General features: G+C 43.6%; 1 protein-coding gene across 8 annotated transcripts in view; it reads left to right on the top strand.

The window, feature by feature from the left end:
• Positions 1 to 20,453, top strand: part of prdm16 (PR domain containing 16) — a 175,564-nt gene that overhangs the window by 83,798 nt on the left and 71,313 nt on the right. For 7 of the 8 annotated variants that reach the window (XM_056422493.1, XM_056422495.1, XM_056422488.1 and 4 more), the window contains exon 3: positions 8,459 to 8,509. In XM_056422493.1, coding sequence (XP_056278468.1) covers positions 8,459 to 8,509 — 51 coding nt within the window. The remainder of the gene's footprint in view (positions 1 to 8,458; positions 8,510 to 20,453) is intronic. The other variant, XM_056422489.1, reaches the window with a different exon arrangement.

The following is a 20,453-nucleotide window of genomic DNA, read 5'->3' as shown; positions in this document are numbered from 1 at the left end:
AGCAGAATGGTGGAGGATTCATTTGCACAATGGGCTCAATCAATAATTTCTCATTGCTTTGGTGTTTCGAATTGTCTTTTTGAGGGTTTGTCATTTGGTTTTGGTCGTCAACTGGGACAATTTACAAAATCCTTTGCTGTATAATCCAAGTTAATTATTATATTGTTTGTTATTTCTTTGTCTGAAAGAGTGTTGACGCTTTTATTATATTATTTAAAAAGTATTACATTTTTCATGGCTGGTCGTAGAACCGCATCTGAAAATAACCAGTCATCATAATATAGGGGCCATTATATTTATTTGGCAATATGTCCTTTTCCTAACACCAATACAAAAGCTGTTCCTCTCTGGCCACCATAGTGAAAGAAACCATGTGTAGCCAGTATGTCCAGACAGTATCTTTTGGCAGTAGCAGCTGGTCTAACTGCTCTGGTCTTTATATGTTTCCACTGTGCAAATAATCTGATTGGCCACCAGAAAAAAATCACAAGGATAACCAGTGCACTAGTTACAGTCCATTTGTTAAACACAAATCCCTCTTGTGTTTTATCTCCACATCATACTCAAAATGATACACATGCTAATAGCAGCCATTAAAGCTATTAAGCTGCCATTATTATTTATATTGTGTGCGAGCCTCAGTTACTTGCTTTTGAAATAAGCTCTTTGACTTGTTGATGGCATTGTAAAATGCCAAAACAAATAATGAGGAAACACACAAAGAGGCAGGACAGCATCATGTGAAACAGATGCAGACTTAGTTGTGTTGTGGTTAATAAAAGAGTGTGTTCAAATGTATTGATGCAATACAAAAAAAGATCATGTTAAAATCACAGACAGTGAGTGTATTGTGAACACTAGGATCTGTGTACCCTTTCCTCAGCACACGCCATACCATTCACCTCTGTCCTACTGATGACCTAACATCTAGGCTATACATCTTCCCTGTAAACACAGGCATACCAGAACAAAACCACCATTGAGAGTGACGGCTAAAGAACGAGCTTTGAGTGTACAGAAGACAGAGGACCTGTAGGAGGTGTTTGATCTGCATAACTGTGACTACTGTAACTATGTAATGGTTCCAGTATGTGTCTAATGTGTCTCTATTTGGTGCATTAGATAGAATCAGAGAGTACCCAGCTGCACACAAACAGAAACACACTCATACCACTGAGCAGGAAATCCATGGTCAGGCCTTGTTTATTTATCTGCTGGAGAAATCTCATCAGCGAGGCACCCGGTGCAGCTTTGGCCTTCTCAAGCATCATCATCATCATGATCATCATCATCATCATCGTGTGTAGGGCTTGACCTTGGTATAAACCCTCTGAGCCCAAGAGAAAGCCCTTGCTTGTCCCACATACTGACCCATGTATACATGCACTTAGCCTCCAAGTCGCTAGAGACTTTTCAGTTCCATGTGTTGGCCTGAGCCCAAACTCCTAGTATGTGTGTGTATACGTGTGTGGGTCAAAATTGAGGAAAAGCCACAGGATGGATTTGCAGGGGGAGGTCTGACCGACTAAGACACACAGTCTGCAAATACTAGCTCAACATGTCTCTTTCTCCTCATGTCCCTCCGTGCTCCGTCTCTCCTCTGTCTAACTTCTGTCCACATGCAGTCTTCTTGTTTGAGTCAGTTTGTCCTTCCTCTACATATATATTGGATTTGAAGAAAGCGGGCGAGTGGAGTAATGTAAAGCTACCAAAACCCCTATGTTTATGTTGAAATATGCAAACGGTGTAAATATTTAGCCGGACCCCGACAAACGATATGCAATTTACTCGCCAGTTATCCGTCGTCACGTGACAATATCTCAGTGGCTGCTGTCCAGAAAAGCCCCTGATGCGATGAGAGATCCCCCTCTCTGTGTTTCCGTGTCCTTTTCTACCTTTCTAAAGGAATTCCTGGTTTGAATTAGGAACTCATATTGGCAGTAGACGGAGGGACAGACAGTGTGGTCTGGTGTATGTTTCTAAATACACAAATTCAGTTTGCCAGGGGAAATGGAGATATGAAACATATGACATTGCTGAGCAGAAAAGCCAATACCAAATTTATGTAGTGCATAAATGTAAACATTCATATATGCATAGACTGCGCTGGCACATGAGGCATATGAAATGAAAAGTATCCATGGCATGACCTTTGACTCAATCTATATGCCCTTAAGTCAAGACCCTAAATCTTTCTCCCATAACTCCGCTGCTTGCTCAGAGGCAATATGTGTCATCGGAAGAATAGGAGATCATTAGAAATAAGGCAATATTATTTTTCTTCCTGCTGCCACGTATCGATAAACTTCAACCTTTATCAAAATGAAGAGGGAGGAAGGAATATATCATTATCTGAAATGCATGCCACAGCACTGTGTAGGCAATCCTCTTAGGCCAAAAGGTAGGGTTATTTATTGGGCCTCAACCCTGCAGCTGTCACAGCATCTGCTAGCGGAAGATCTATCGGCACACCCTTATTCACTTATGATTATTACTGATCATCTGCCCAAATGACTTATCAATAAAGTGAAGGCCAAGCAGATAATTTATCTGTATGGTTTTGTCGATATCAAGTTCAGAGTCAACGGCCTTAAAAGGAAAGGGGACATTGGACGTCAGGTGATCGATGGTTGTACAAGGCCCCGATGAAAATATGACCCTTTTAATAAATTTGCAGAATCCGTCTCTCTTCCTCCTCCCTCCACCTCCCTTTGAATTCCTCTATTTTTCATGAAAGTGAGCTTCTTTCCCAAGGTGTATTTGCTGACTGAGTGCAAACCTCACCTTGTAACACCACTTTCTTACAGAGAAATAAGTTCAAAGGCTCCAACTGTCAGATGTGTGAGTACAAATATTGAGTCCGCTCATTTGTACTAAACGCATAATGTGTGGCAGCCAGGCCACACATGTCTATTCAAGACCTGTGAATCATGCGGGACATTGAAATGATGAGACAGACCTGCCCAGAGTCGAGGTGAACCCTCCCAGGATATTTCACGACGACATTTTCTTCATAAATCACACAAAGACTCTGAGGACACACAGGGTCAATGCTCGTTCTGTAAATATCAGCCGTTTGTATTTGTCAAGTGGCCGTGACTTTCCAGAGCCGCACAATAGTTCTGAGTGTTTGTCTTCCAAATCTTAGCTTTGTGCACTAAGCCCTATCTCACCAACAGTTCTCAGTTCCGTCACAGGCCGCGCCCTCATAGACCCATCTGGATGTAGGGTTGGGTAACAGTGTTGGCTTTCGCGTGGTGTGATAAGTGTCAAGCTAATCTGATCTCTCTCTCTCTTTCAGACAATGGCATCTCACGCATTCCTTTGGAAGTTTATTTTGCTTTTACCAGTGAACTCTATCATTTTTCTCACATCAAGCTTTGCAGCGAAATGCGGATGGAGATAAGGCATCAAACAGTGATTATATTCATAATTGCCTTCTCAATCAACTAATACGAAGAAAGAGAGGAAGGGAAAGAGAGAACATTTCCTATCAGCACTCACATTGATGTTGGCCTTGGCCCAAGCACCTCAAGTCTTCGGCTCCTTAAAGTCATCATGACTATATTTTATCTGATGGACGCCCAGTTTCCTGGTATTTAGCAGGGCAAATTTCAACCCTATGTCCTCGTCTCCTGGCTTGGTCTCCCCGCCTCTCTACTTAAGCTCAGTGAGAAACCTCATTGTTGAGGCATGTTTTTAAGAGGGCACAGCTCTGGTCTGGTTTTGGGTCAGCTGTCAAGGCCTCTATCTGTGGGAAGCCTCAAAATAGCCCCATTTTACTCCATTTAAAAGGACAACTCATGAGAAAGGGCTTGGAACTACAACCAGGCAATATTTGACTGAATGCTAAAAAGCAGAGTGTATCAGACTTGTATCCTTAGTCAAACAATCTCTGATTCTGGCCGGAACGTGTAAAAGGTTTGTTATCAGGGTGTTCAAATGATAGCAAGAAACCTTAAAGAAAAACACTGGAGACTTCATTGCCTCAGTTATTTTTCTTCCTTCTTTGGAGTAGTGCTGTTTCATTGATTGTAAAGTGTTCCAATCAGATTTGCCAGTATCTGGGAGTCAGAGGAGTCAGATCCATTTGTTGAGCTCATGTTTCACATGATGGTTTGCTCCTATTTTAAAAGCTATGGCGATGAGAAACAGAGCCTCCCCTTTCCTTTTTCTTTCATTTTTTCTTCCTTTAACTCTGACACAAATACACTTTCTATGCAGTTTATTATTCAACACGACCCGCAGTGAAAGTCCGCTTCCTCTCCCATCCATACGTCAAAAAGATCAATAGCCTGTCCACGGCATTGCCGCCACAATGAAACTTTGTCAATGTGCCAAGAAGCTGCAAAAGTTCCCAATAAATGCATAGCAAAACTTTCAATTTGTGGCTTTCTTGGTGTGGCTGTTGTAGCCAATGAGTTGTCAGTCAGGGCCATGGTTCAAAAAACTCTGAGGTTAGTTTGCTGCTCGTTCTTTTTGGAAACTTGAGGCTTTGTGACATCCATTGAGCCATGTTGCTGTATTGCCTCATATTATCCAGAGTTGAGGAGAATTGTTTTTGGCGACAGAATGCGAACATTTTCCTTCGTGGGGCCCTCTTCTTCTCCTCACGCCTCAGGATGAGGAGGATGATGGTAATGATGATGATGAGCACGCTTTGTGAATTCTTCCTCCAGTTGCCATGGCTACATAGCCCTCTCATTGGTCTGACTAGAAGTCATGATGCATGGGTCATTCTTTGAAGGTGTGACTTGAGCTGTACACGTAAAACCACCACATGTGCTTCATGGGCCCGAGACAGAAAACCCCTTTGGGGCATGTCTGCAGTTTTTTTCACGTTTAATGAGTTCTGGAAATAAACTGAGCACGATCCTGCTCCGTCATGTGTTTTAGGCCGTGACAGGTCTTGTGAAAACAATGAGGCAGTCCACTCACTGAGTGTCTCTCCCCATGTCCTGTTTTCTTTGTCCGCTTGGTCATCATGGCATGTCAATACCAATGGTGCTACACTGGTGTTGAAAAACTCCTGACTTTGTCCAATAAGAAAAGCTGTGCTATGAAACACTAATAATGGTGGGGGTTTTCCCTCCTGCCTAGTGTGAAAGTCCAGATCACAGACTTGGTGAGATACCCCCCCCCCCCCCCCCCCACACACACACACACAAACTCACCCCTAATGAGGGTCTGGACAGTTCTCGGTGGAAGGATTCTGCAGGTGGCTGCACTTTCATCAAGCCACGAGTGAATTTGTTTATGTTTGAGGTCATATGGGCCAGAGAGAGAAGTTTGTGTGCCCAGACCCACACACTTGCACACACTTCCTAATTACCCTCGCTCCAGTGTTTTCTCTTTTCCATAAGACATATTGACATGTCAGCATTCAGCAGGGTAGATACCGAACAAATGGACAATTTTACCACTCTCTATGTCGTGGAAAATCTATCCCTCTCAATATAGGCCAGTCTCTATTTAAACCTGTCTCACCGACCAGAGTAAAAGTCACTTTGAGATGACTGTGACACCAGCAATAAATCATAGCGCCGCCAGTCAGTGACCAATCACATTTTCCTTCACTAATTAATAGCTTATTTATTTGGCTGGCGGGTTCCTGCTGCAAGGCTATGCTATTTTGTGTTTTTGTCTGGTGTGTGTGTTTGTGCAAGCAATACAGTACGCCAGTGTTGAAAGAGCATCTCCACCTGCCTCTGCAGTGCTGTTGTCATCATTGCAGATCTTTTTTCAGCATTGGAAAACCCGATCGTTTAAAAATACAAAATCTAAGTAATTGGGTAACTTTTTAACAGACAATAGCAATTTGGACTAAAATTGCATAGAACGTAAAGCCAGGAAGCTTTATAATTAGTATTTTCCTGAGCGTCAGCTCAGTGTTTCTGTGCCCACAACTGAGGTTTGGGGCGATAGAAAGCCCAACCCCTACCGACCCCCCACTTGAAGCTAAAAGACATTAAGGCATCAGTGAACCACTCATGTCTGCTTTGCATGTATTTTACAGTTTAGGTTAGTCTTACAAAATGTGATACACACACATATTTACACTCAGCATTTAGCTGAACAGAGCAGAGGGAAAGTCCAGAAATTGTCCGATAGTTGTTGAACGCCTGGTAGCATTTTAGACAACTCAGCCAAGCTGTTGGTTTTGTAAACTGTTACAGCTGGCCCTGTGCATTAAACGAAAGGGGAAGTCCGCTCTCCCTCTCCCTCTCCTTGCCCCTCTCCCGCTCCCCCTCCCTCTCCCTTTCTTTTATTCTCTATCGCCATGTTTAAAGTTCACAAGCACATTTTTACTTACCAAGTCACTTAATTTGTCATCCTGAAACCCCTTCTGCTCTCCACAGATATAAGGGTTACACTATGCAACCCGCAAAATAGAGAAGAAAGAAAGAGAGAGGAATAGTTTTAGACAAAGAAATTATGTTTTTGTAATCTATCTCTAAAAGTACTCCATAATCTGTCACTATTCTTTTACAAAAGCACAACCATCTCTCTCGAGGAATACAATACATACACATATGCACCCTGAAACAATGCTGCGTAGAGGCAAGCATTCTTATCTATTGATAAATCAAACTCTATGCAGCAAATAACCAGCAATGTGTAGCGTGATATGCAAAGAAATCAACGATTCCTGCGCACATTTAAACACTTTAATAACTTCTATTTGGTTCTGGTTTCTATCACGAGTTTTTCGTCCTTATGTCTCCGACGTAAAACCAAGAATGAGCACGATGTGTGGGTATAATCACGAACACACACTACGATGTGCTATGCATTTTCAAAGAGTGTCATAACAACTGAGAAAAAGCTGACCGGTCTCCTGCGCTCTGTTTATTCATCTGACCATTCACCATGAACACAATCTGATTTGATTCCCATGGAACTTACTGCACCTCACCACTCATTGTTTTGACTGGTAACTGCCCCTATTTTGAAAATAGAGGCTCTACAGTCAAAATTATGGGACACATTTAAATTGGCCAGGAGGGACACGGCGTCTCTTGTTGTTGCGTTGTGTGAAACTGAGTTCAGGCACAGGATGCTTCTGTAAAGGTTTAGATGATGTGTAAGTAGGCTGAGAACACTGTTGTAAGTATCTGTGGTGTAATTGCTCCCATTTGCTGAGGCTGAGAAACAGATTCCTTGACAGCCTAATATAGGAAACCACTTCGTACGGCATGCCGGTGCACATATGGCCCATCTGGTTCAGTGTTTGTTGAGAGGAGAGAAAGACGAGTCGAGAGTGAACTTATGGCGAGATAACTGTTTATATAATTCACTGGGGAAGAAGTAGTCTCACAGAGAATCTTTGCGTGTGGACACCTTTACCGAGAGGCACACGTGAGCGCACACGTCCACAGGCTCATACACACAATTCATAATCACCTCCTGTGAATCGACGCCTTGTACAGTAAGAGGCATAAAAGAAGTTGCTGTGTGCCAGAATTGAAAGAATGGCTTCACAGTTTCCACAGCAGATCCCACAGCAGATACTACATGTCTCTTTGCTAATCACGGTGGGCCATGCTGGTTGAGGAAATACAAACTTTAATGTGTCAGCTCTAATGTGAAGGCAGCCAGTCTTGCCACAACACCCAAACAACACACCTACTGTGAAAGGGCAGATGGGGAGGATAGGGAGTCTGTGCCGGAGAAGTTTTATAGGCCTAATTTCACTTAAACTCAGTAAGTACCATGCTGATCCCCAACCCCACCTAAAACTGCTCTGGAAACAGTCTGCATTTCTTCTTTGATCCCCAGTTGCCATCAATGGGCTTCAGAGAGGGAGGGAAAGAAACAGACTGACGGAGAGAGACTCTGGGTTGCCATTATATGTGAAATTCCCCCTCATTGCAGCAGGGCAGCCCCATCTCTTCATCATTCCCCCACTTCCTTCATTTCCTCTGGCAGACACTGGGAGCATTCTACCACCCATCTGCCCCCAGTAAATATTGCTTGAAGGCTTAATTATACACACACACACACACACACACACACTCTGACTCACACACTCACAGACACGGTCTCAGCGAAATTTCCTGCAACGCTGAAGCGGAGAATTAAAATCTGTGGGGCATTCATTCATCAGAGTGTGTGTGTTTGTAGTGTTATTTTTGCTTCTGTGAGTGTTTTTGTGACCCCGTCAGTCCATTATTATATCCCTCTGGTCATATTTGTAGCCCAGAGGGTCTGTGTGATGAACTGTGAACACCCTGTGCTCGTGTCGTCAAGCAGCGACGGTCACAACCCTTTGCCGAGTCCCTGTGAAGCACAGGAATCCATCTTCTCCTTTCCTTCTTTCAGAAACTTGTTTTCTTCTCATTCAAATGAAATATTGTCCCCTGGTTTATTGTTCTTCTTGACTTTTGAATAAGGGTGTTTGTTTTTGGTGCCATTAAGCGCTTTACCAATGTATATCTTTTTGTTTGTGTTTTCTTAGCAGATGATGAATGACCATGAGGAAGCTTCCCCTGACAGCTGCATCAAAAAGGTAGGATAGTTACACCCTCTGCTTTTTAATTCATGAATCCTGTCTCTGTACCTCTGCCTTGCATGACAATTATCATGCTGGATTTGTCTGAACATCAAAGGTATGGAACATCATTGTTATGGTGACATGATTCAGTTTATCGCAAGCATAAAAACGAAAGAGGCATGTATTCTATGTTTGTATGTCTACATTTGTAAGACATCGCAAAGTTTCCTCCCAACTCCTCTGGCTCTGCTTGAGCACATACACACTAAATATCTGCCGACATGCACATCCAACTGCAGAGTTCTGGTTTACAGATCATCTGCATCATTTGTTTTGTGCACTTTTATAATAACTACATTTTTATTATATACATTTCATTGTCAGGAATATTTCTATTTATATCAATATTTCAGGATTTATAAATATATTATATATAGATGTATATAGATAAATGTTGATATAAATATATATATATTTTTTAATATCATTAAGAATGACATCTAAGCTTTCTAAAAAAAGATTGAGCAGAGCATACAAAGGCTTGAACAGAATATGTCACCCTTTTTTTCAGCATTCTTTGACGAGTGTTTCCGTAACTTAAAGGCCTTTCTTGTTGAAGAAATGGAAGTCTCTCTTCACTCACACAAAACACTGACACACGCACACACACTGGGGGCGACACGTCCCATTGACCAGTCACTGACCACTTTATGAGGTGATACATTTATTGAAGTGGCTGGGCAGTTTGCTTTTACGTCCAGTGTCGCCAGGTCAAGGCAGGACAGCGAGAGAGTTCATGTCCACCTAATGGTCCATGAAGAACAATGGCTGCAGCAGAGTGGACACACTCTCTGAGAACAACTGAAGCCACGCTGCTGCTGCTCCCAGTCGAGTCAATGACACCCGATTTAACGATTCGAAATGGGATCACAGTAAATTATGTTCAGTTTTATCAGATCAGAAGATCAATCCATATTTGCAGTCTTCAAACTACTCCTAAAACCCACTGTTGGCATTGTCTGGAAGCATTTTGTTTTTCTTTCACACCTCAAAACTGACTGAACTTGCAGCAAAATATCAGTACAATAGAATAATAGTTGAAATATGTAGTGTGTGTCTGAAACATTTGTTCATAATTATAATGTGGACTTTATTTAATGTTGGTTAACAAAACTGAGCTTAAACATTCATTATGTCACAGGAGTGGCGTTCATCATGGATTTGACTGTCACAGAAATTGAAATTGAGATGTGGAATTTGTCTGCAAAGTTTGCACGGGCCCTTTATCTTATCTTACATGACATGACGGTCTAAACATCAGGAGCAGAACTAATGGTGGACAATTTTTCAATACTTACTCCAGCTCCCTTTAATAAAAGCAGTGTGTGAGAGAGGAGACTCCTCGGGAGCAGCCTGAGCAAGACGTATTTCACTTAAAGTCTCTTTTGGCGTATTTCACATTTATGTCGGGCCCTTTAGAAAAACAGAATAACGAACATGTCCTCATTTGCATTTAAGGTCAAGGGTCGTGTTGCTGTTCCCTCTAAAAACAGGCGGGCATGCAAATCACAGTCTGCCTGGTTGATTTGAAATCCTACATTAGTCAATGAGCTTATTTTAGGAGTTGACCGCAGGTGGTTTGGGCTGGTCCCTGTTCCCCACATGTTCGTACAATGTGGAAAAACCTTGACCGATTTATAAACTACCTCACCGCCTTTCACATAAGTGTGGCCCGCGCACTCCGCTGTGCACGCAGAAACACATACATGCTAAAAAGTGCACACACACACACATGTGACCTACACACACACATACATGCACTGAGCGTGATGTGCAACACACAATCTCATGATCACACAGATGCAGAATACAGACATACAGTATGCTTACCTAGGGCACACAAAATCCAAACACACACACACACACACACACCGGCCACATCTTATTATGCAGAGTGTGAGTCGCGGTGGGCCCTCATCGGGCGGTAGCAGACCACATGCCTGTTATGAATATGAATTCAATTATGCATGAACCATTCCTTATGACATGACTCATTCATCCAGATCGTACACACACACACACACACACACACACACATGCGCACACACACACACACAAGCACATAAACATTGACTTCTCCTTTCTGAGGCTCTACAACAGTTCACCTCTTGCCAGATCACCCTAACCCTTCTTATATTTTGTGTTTTGTTTTTTTATTCTTGTGTGTTGCTGCTACTGACTCGACAAATTTCCCCTTGGGGATTAATAAAGTATATATCTATCTATCTATCTATCTATCTTTACCATGTCATTAACATCGCTATGCTTGATTAAGGCAGAATGTTAATTGAGTTGTAGCTTGCGAATAAACTAGTTAACTGCTGAAAGGTGTGTGTGTGTGTTTGTGTGTGGGGGGGTGCATGACTGCGAGTGTTATTTGTTGACGCACATTACATTACATAAAATCAGACCTGTTGTTGTGTTTTTGCATGTTATATATATTTTATATAGAGCGAAGTATCAGTGCACATTAACAAGTCAATGTAAACTATATTTCAGCCACTATGGTCACAAGTTATTTCTATCTAGGCAGGCTGACAACTCCTGCACAAAACAAGAGTACATGGATGGATTAATAAATGAAAAGTGATGTATGAGCACTGGAAGACGTAAAGAAGGCTAACTTGTGTCTTCTCTCTCTGTTTCAACGAATTCCAGAAACACGAGGCTCTGACGCAGATATTTAAAAAGTAATGGAATATTTAGTAATCTCATCCATAAATGCCAACTTCATAATTTATACAACACACACCGCATACAGACACTGTGTTTGTCACAAGATAGGTATTTGGTACCGATCGTGACTTAGTGTTGCTTAGCTTAATGATGTGATATTTATTTAACCAGAAAATGTGTGCAGATGAACTCTATACTCAATAGATATTATCTACGAACGACATTGACACATTGAAGGTGACCACAAACACAAGATCATTCCACGTTACTGAGTCAGTCTGAAAAGAACGTAGAGGCATGTGGGGGGCACTGCTAGAGTCGGGGTTAATGCCGGGGATAAAACGGAAGCAAAGATGTTATTGTAGCTTCTCCAGTCCACTTACTGAAAGCTGCCCAGAGCTTACAGCAGTGTGTGTGTGTGGTGTGTGTGTGTGTGAGATTTAAGGCCATGCATATCCAGCGCTTGCTTAGATTTGGATCGAGCCATATTGGCTTACACGCATGCATCTTCGCACCCCACCCACAGGCAGAAAATAAAAAGATGTGTTATCGGAATTCCCTCTCGGCTGACTCCATCTATCCTCTTCCACTCATTTCATCCCCTACTCTCTCTCAGCAGACGCTGTGGTGTTGTTGGAGCTTGGATCGCTATCAGTGGCTATTGATGGCAGGATCAAGGATTGTTTAGTTTGGTCCGGCCATACAAATCAGGACTATCTGTCTGTTTAGCTGTCTAGGCCCTGCTTACCTATATTCTCATTCACACACTGCACATACACTTAAGTCTGTGTGAGTGTGTGTGTGTGTGCACGTGAAAGTTAATAGGGTATCGGTGGACTTGTGTTTCTTTTTGGATTCCTTAGATTTAAAAGTGGTAGCCAGATAGAGAGCAGGGGGTACGAAGGCAGTCTTTGCACGTGTGTGTGTGTGTGTGTGTGGGTTTGTGTCCGTGTGCGTTAATCCTCATCTCCAGAGGAGCGCTGCTGTCCATCCTGACGTGTGTAAACACTCCAGCAGATCAGATGTCAGATAATGACTTCCAGATAGACACCCTCCATTCAACCAGAAGGAAAAATCAATGAGCACTGATTGCTTTTTTCCCAAGACGATCATCTCCCCCGAAGGCTACTATCTATCTCTCTCTCCTTCTATCTCCTCTGTCTCTCAATTTCTCTGTCTCTCTTGCTCTCCGAGCCCCATTCATTCACCTCTCAATACCACTGAGATTGAATCAATTCATGCTGCTTTTCACGAGGGATTTACCGTGAAAGGAAACAGCGGAATATCTCTTTAAGACGATCGAGTCTCTGTGTCACTCTTCCTCTCTTATTTGTCTGAGTGAAGGTGAACATGCTTGCCCAACATATTTCTCTTTAGCACTGATGATTTCCAGATAGTGATGTTTCTCTTTCTTTGTGTCTTCGACAGAGATGGGCTTTTAAGTAACTCTAGCGCTCAGGTTTTGTGCAGCAACATATGCCGTAAATGTTGTAGATGCTGCATGATTTGCAAATGGTGAGAGGGGTTCATATGAACTCTGACCCATGAGTACATTTTTTCCCACTCCATGTTGAAAGACAAATGGGGGTCAGCTGCAGTTGTGAGTCAATGTGCGTGTGTGTGCACCTAGTTGTGTGTGGATGTTTTTTTCCCCCATATCAAGCCGGGGAATTGAATCTCTAAATATGCTAGCTAAATGACCCTTAATGTATGAGGGCTATTATGTGGACAGAGGGAGGCTCATGGGTCACAGAAGTGATCCAGTGCTCCAGGCCATAGTTTACCGCCTGCCAACAGCACTACACTCCCCCATCCCTCCCCCTGCTTAAATAGGCTCATGATTGATTGATAATTATGATAATTTGTTTGAAATGATTATCTGGATATTATAATCACTGCCACCCCCGATGCGCCACGGGGGCAAGCCATTTTTCATGCTGCTGAACGTCACAAATGCCCCCTGGTTACAGAGGTGGCTCTCTGTGTGTGTGTGAGTGCGTGTGTGTAGGTGTGTGTGTGTGTGTAGGTGTGTGTGCGTGCATGCGTGAGTGTGTGTGTGTGCGTGTGTGTATGTGAGTGTGTATGTGTGTAGCTGTGTGTGTGCGTGCTTGTGTACGCACGTGCGTGTGTGTGCGTGCATGCATGTGTGTGTCTGTGTGCATGTGTGTGTAGGTGTGGGTGTGTGTGCGAGCATGCGTGCGTGTTTGTGTGTGTGTGTATGTTTGTGTGTGTGAGTGTGTGTGCGCTTGAGCAAATTTTACATAATGGCCAAATCTTGAAATTACGACTTCCCATACACTTACATTTGGGAAAGAGACGCCTGTAACTGAGCGAATACATTTGATTTAGTAAATTAAGTTCCCAGTTGAAAACTTGCCAGTTGAAAAGCCCTTTTTTAAATCATTAGGTCCTCCAAGTCGTAAAATGCACTGACAGCCCAATCCAGAGTCATTTATGCAACTTTCTTTGCTTCATGGGCCATAAGCAACTTTCATCAGGTTGAATGGGGCCCCGCCTCCAACGCTGTATCCAGTTCTCTTTACACACCCGTGAGTGGGCTCCCCAGAGCCATGACTTGTCTGTGGATTGATTCGCCCATAGACAGACATAAAGTGAGGCCTAGAAAATTGGATTTTATCAAAACATATCTGTTACCGTATGCCATCGTCACTATGCATGGATGGATGAAGAGCCGACACATTGTTATTTATATCTGTTTTGGACTTTTAGTCAGACATTTATTTTCAGACATTTCATTTACTAATCAGAATCAGAATCAGAATCAGAAACAGGTTAAGAAGAGAAAGAATGAACACAAACAAACGAGAATTTTTTTTTTTGAATTTTTGCACATGACACACATGACACACAACACAAACAACAAGGGAGGAGGAGGAGGAGAGGAGGAGAGGAGAGGAAGGGAGGAAGAGAAGGGAGAGGAGAGGAAGAGAGAGAAGAGGGTAGTCCTGGGGGGGGAGTCAGTCAGTCAGTCAGTCCGGTCCCGGGTCCCCGCCTGTGCCGAAAAAAAAAGCGTGGTGGTGTGGGGGGTGGGGTGGTGGATGAGATGCAGCCCTCTCCCCGAGGGGGGGGAACAACAGGTGGGGGGGGTGGGGAGGAGGGGGGCTTTCTCTTTCTGGCCCGCCAGTGACCTGGGAGTGAGGGAACAGGGGGAGAGCAGATGCAGCCATAACCCTCTCGCCCTCCTCGGCGGATGATGGCCTGCCAGCGCTTGCTCTTTGCTGTGGCTGCAGCTGCAGTGTGTGATGGAGGAGCAGATGATGGACTCAACGATGGCCGTGTAGAACTGTACCATCATCTTCCCTGGCAGGTTGAATTTCCTCAGCTGCCTCAGGAAAATGAATAAGTAAGGAAAACATTGATTGAGCAGGAGGCAAAATTAAAACATAGAACGGTGTGTCTGTTCAGAATGAAAAAGAATGACTTTACCTGTATGATTTACTTAATGTCTGTTCTTGAAAATATATAAACCAATGCATGATCAGGAAGTTGCCAAACATCTTCTTGTCATTCTCGGGCCGTGAGCAAACACACCGAACCGCAATCATCCCGTCTTCTCTGTCATTTGAAGGAAAAGAAGGGGAGGAGTGTGTGTGCGTGTGTGTCTTGAGGGGGGTGCAGGAATAATATTTGTAGTTTTCAATTCACCCCGAGATGACTTAATGATGATATGGGTCCCTTTCTTCTGGTGGGCAGGGTTACATTTTAATGGGCCCTGAGTGACATGTTTTCATTCGTCTCCATACCCTGCACCCCCACCCAGCACCACCACCCTCACCACCTTCAAACTATACATCGCCAAATCAATCCTGCACCGTGTCAGGTCAGATGGGGGGGAAAAGTGGTTTCAAACTGGAGGCAGTGAGCCCGGAGCTTTCCACGTGGTGTTTGGGTGACGGAGGGATGGGGAGTGGTCACTCGCAGACACACAGACAAATATGCAGAGTCTGAGCTCACGCACTCCAAATCATGTATGTTGGGGAATGTTTGGATCCGAAGGCAGATAATCTTTCAAAGCATACCGCTCGCCTCCAAAGATTGACCTGACAATTGAAAACAAATACTCCCCTGAAATACTCAAAGCTTGTACGTTTAAAAGCTGATTCTAAGGATGGCTGGTCACTCGCAGCAAAGATCAAACAACTTTCTGTCTGCTCAAGATGTTCCAAACCATCACAATGTGCAAACATAGCGAAATACACTCCTACGTCATGTTATGTATCGCCTCTCCAAAGCTCGAAAGCTTTATTGATTCATTATTGAGGTTTCTCGTGAGATTTTTGCCATTTCCCACACGCCACCATCTTTTTTTTAGAGCCAACTTTCAAGCTTACAAGCGGCGTGTATTTAATACTCAAAATAATGTTTTGGGTGTATTTAATCATTCGTTACAACCAAGTCATTTGTCCAGATTTAGTGAGCCAATAGCGTTGGTCGGTGGTGGAAGGTCACGGTCCACACAAAGTCAGGGTTGTTGGAGAAGAGGTGGGGAGTAGGAGGAGAGGTGAAGACAGAAAGAAATGCTCTTTCTCTCTCTGTCTGTCTCGTCTGTGGGAACTGTTCTGGCCATGGTCGCTGCAGAATGCTGTCATTATGCCTCGTGAGGAGCATTCACTCAAAGGCCACTGCTGTGTGTCACTGTGTTCATGTATGTGTGTGTGTGTGAGTGTGTGTGTGAGTGCGAGTGTCTGTGTGCCCCTTTTTAACTTGCATTGGCACTTTTATCATGTGTGTGTGTATGTGTGTGTGTGTGTGTGTGTGTGTGTCTGTGTGGGCCCTGACTGACGCATCTCTGTTGTTATCGCCGATCAAAAACCCGACGTCACAATGGAGTGAAGCGCTGGGAGAGGAATTCAAGTGGGAACGAAAGAAAGAAAGAGTGGAACAGATAGAGAGAGACAGAGCGAGGGGGCGGAGGAGAAGCACGAGGTGATCGGAGGCACTTTCACATCAGCTGGCTCCCTGACCTCTCTCTCTCCCTCTCTTTCTCTCCCTCTCTTTCTTGTGCCTTTCACTCTCTTTCCGTCTCTCACTCCGTCTCTCGCGGTCTTTGTCTCTCCATAATCTCTCTCCCAGTGGCCATTCCAGCACATTCTCTGGGGTCACCCAACAAAAGGAAGGCGGCGATAGTCTGACAGTTGTGGGGGCTGTCATATGAGTCTACTCACGTACACACAGACACACACACAGAAACACACACACACATTTTTACACATTTGTTAATTATGTTGCTCCTTAATTATCACTACCTGTGTAATACAGAAATACCGTTTGATATTTATTATTTTATTTGTCTGTGCCTGTGGGTAATTAAACATAGGCCTTCTGTAGATGAAGTATCTTTCTTCTAAAATATTGTACATCTGGAAAGGTGTTTTACAGCTAAACTGCACACTCAAACATGCGTTTCAAGTCATACGTATAAATGATACGACTCGCTGTGAGGAATCACATCAGTGGGTTGACATTGTTTCCCAAATATATATATTTTTTAAACGGCACTTCATGTTTGAATATAGCTTAAAAAGCATCATCTACTGTTTTAAATCAACCCTAATCTTGCAACGTCAATTCTGAGATAGTCGACCAATTGGGACTAATCTATGAAATAATGTAGATAAGTCATCTAATAAACAGTAAAGGCCAAGACACTTTTCTTTCTTTTTTGGTGATTTAAAAAATATATAAATTATAGGAGGGGGACTTCATACCCGGGGGGGAAGTTACACTTTAAATGTCACAAACTGATGTTAAATTTCCTTTAACCGTTATGCTAAAATTAATCCCAAAGCTGATGTTCTGACATCTAAACTAAGGACATCATATTAGGTGGATACATATTGAACTCTTCTTTTGTGTGATATAAACATGTTGTGGTTTGGTGCATTAAGAAGGCAGAGATATTTCACTTGACGCCTCTTGTCCTTCCCCCTTACTGGTTAAACGACCCCACTTTGGAGGATTACTGTCATATTTCTGAGCTTCTAAGGACATTTGGCATTCGTACGCTTTGAAAAAAGACACAAAACACACACACACACACTTGTCTGTCGAGAAAGCAGTGAGTCAATTAAGGCAGACATCGTGAATGCAGAGGGCCGACTGGTCAAGCATTGGTGTTAAAAACATGACGGGCCGCATGCCGTTGCCACGGAGACTCAGAAGTCAGGGGGAGGCAGAGAACAGAGAGTTGTGTGGTCCTGCTCTGCAAAAATATGTTCACGCATCAGATCAAGGATCTCCCTTCAGCTGTGCGTAAAAACGAAAGGGTGCATTGAAACGCTACATCGTATTTCTTTTCGTAACTTTTTTTTTGTGCAGCTCAGAACACGTCACGAAATACTTTCATATGTTGACGTCTGAGAAAAAGCTGAACGTGTGATATTTAAAAGAAAATGGGAGCTTTGGACACACCGCAGGTTTTCATACAGTCCCTCCTTGTTGTAATTTCATCATAACACTTCATTAATCAACTTGAAAAGAGGAAAGACAACAACAACAAAAACTGCCAGGGAAACAGACATGGCGTGGGAGATGGGGAGGTGTTGACACAACGCGATGTCTATTGATAGACGGGCAAAAGATGGAATTCGAGCAGGAGAGTGAATGTCAGTAAAGATGGAAACCCTGAGAGGGCAAGAGACAGCCGGAGGCAGGGGGGGGGGGGGGGGGGAGGGCAAGACAGGGAAGGAATGCCAGAATGCCCAAGAGAGGCAAGAACTGCCAGGCCAGCCAGAGACACAGCCCGTCTGGGGAAGAGAGACAGAGAGTGGGGGGAGAGGCTGGCCCCGCCAACACAAGGTCATGTGAAGAAAGATACCCCTTTCTCCACCCACCCGCCGACCCATCCATCCCTATCTCTGCACATCTCTCTGCCCCCCTTCAATATTTTGGGTAGTCAAAACATCTGAAAATGTTTGTAAAAAAAATAAAACAATTTTAAAAAAGAGAGAGAAGAATACAAGATGGAAGTGAAGGGAAAGACAATGGCGGGAGACAGTGGAAGTGTGTCTGGGCGTAACTAGTCTTCTGGGAGCTTTTAGCCACCGGGTGATAAGTGACGCGTGCCGTGTGTTCAGGCTGCTCTGGTGAACTGGCTTCTTGCCTCCAACGAGGGCCGCAGACACACACACACACACACACACACATGCGCAGATACACGTGAGTATATCTCTGCTCACGTGTTTAAGTGTCTGAAATCAAATTAATATTCATCAACTGCTTTCACTAATATCACACACAACTAGATTTGTATAGCAGTGCCTTGAAAGAAACAGAGAGAAACACAAACAGTTCAATTACTTTCTCTCACGGTCTCTTTACTTCAGAAAGAGTAGCTGTTGGCTAATGGGGATCCAAATAAATTAACTAGAAAATTAATGATGCTGCATATCTGCTAGGCTGTAGGTAAGCAGCACATTAGATGTATAAATCATGACCGTATCAATGAGCATTAATGGGAGTGCTTATAATTGATCTTTCAGCCCATAACTACTATGTGTTATCAAAATTCCGGCGGCTCTTGTCTTTGCTCAATTGTCAAAATACATCTGGATGATTTTGTTTGTGTTCAGAGGAAATGGTTAGGGTTAGTATACAGATGTGCATTTTAAACATGGCTCGATTTATTTTGCCAATTTTACCGAAGAATGTTTTTGTCGTTTGTGGCTGGTTGAATGCAGAATGGTCATTTATATCGTGCTTTTTGTTTCATATCATTTCTCTGTAAAGGTTTGTGTCTGCAGTGTTTTTATAAGGGGTGATTACTCCTAACAGCTGTAAGGCAGTCAACCCATTGTAGACCAAAATGATGTCTTGTTCCCAGCTGCTTCCGAAATCTTTATATAGAAGAGGTATCAAAGAAAAGTCGTTTATATAGAAAAATAATAAATCACTTAAATATTCTATGCATTTTTTTTCTCGGTATCTCTACCTGTAGCTGAAAATTAGGATCATTCTGAAAACCAGGGCTTCTATCCTCTTTATCCCTGCTTTATCCTTTATCCTCACTTCCTCCCCTCTCCCCCTCCTTCAATCTCTCTCTCCTTCCCTCCGATCTCGGCTGAACAGTCTGGTCTTTGACTGAGTCTTAATCTTCATTACAGGGCATTAGTCCACTGGGGAGGCCCTGTCTCGTCTCCCCACAGCGCAGCCTGGCACTGTCCCGAAAGGGACGTCCCGCGACGACACGGCACAGACACCCTGCCAACCCCCATTGCCCCCCCACCGGCTTCACCTTGGTCACCCCTTCGCTCAAATGCACCGATAAATAAACGGCAGGCCTTAATCCACATGAAGGAGCCGGGGTGGAGGTGGTGGAGTAAGTGGCAAGGCTGGTCAGGAGAAACAATAGAGCCAGCCCTGGACGCCTCCATTTAAAGCAACCATCAATCATGCTCACCATGAGATTTCACTTTCTTTCTTTTTTTGACGTAGATTATATCATTAATGACTAAATCTCAGGGAATCAGAGCGACAGTAATCTGAGGCATGTGGCTCAGCACTCATATGCAGTCCATGAGCATGGCCTAGTGTCAGGTGATGCATGCGCGTGTTTTCTTGAGAGGAAAGTGACATACAGACTATTTTACATGGCTCCAGCTTCTCTTTTCTGCAGTTGGTTTGTCGCGGTCCCATGGCTTGCTGTTTCAGTTTGTAATCATCCCAAAAAACAAAACAAAAGATCATACCAATTTATCAGGTAGAAGATTGCGTAGATTTTTAAGCGAAGCCACTAAAGCATGCACACCACCAGCTCCGTCAGCGCATCGCTCCTTCACCAACAAGGACAGTTAACTGTTGCTGTGAATTATATAATTAAGGAGGATGGCTAATTGAGTAAACAAGCATCGGGGCCGTCACCCCTAATTAAGTGATTACAAGGAAGAGCACACTCAGCCGGCGCAGCTCTAATTAACACGCACACAAACACACGCACCGACACGTGTGAGGACATGGAGAATTATCTGTTCGAGAAACAATGATTAGGCCGAGTGGGGGATCCCAGGAGAGGCAGCAGGCAATGAGAGGGACCCCCCCTCATCCCGAGAGAGAGGGGTTTTCTGTCTTAATTCATAGTGGATAATCCTTTTATTCATCTAGCAACACTGAAACGAATGGGGACAGTTTACTGCAGGATGCTCCGAGTGACCTGCACTCAGAGACAATGCGGGGGTGATCTACCAGCAAGCTGGAGATGTTGGGC

The sequence above is a fragment of the Pseudoliparis swirei genome, chromosome 9 (genome assembly GCF_029220125.1).
Source record: "Pseudoliparis swirei isolate HS2019 ecotype Mariana Trench chromosome 9, NWPU_hadal_v1, whole genome shotgun sequence".
NCBI lineage: Eukaryota > Metazoa > Chordata > Actinopteri > Perciformes > Liparidae > Pseudoliparis > Pseudoliparis swirei.
The sequence above is the reverse complement of the archived record's forward strand: the minus strand, read 5'-3'. Positions and strand labels throughout refer to the sequence as shown.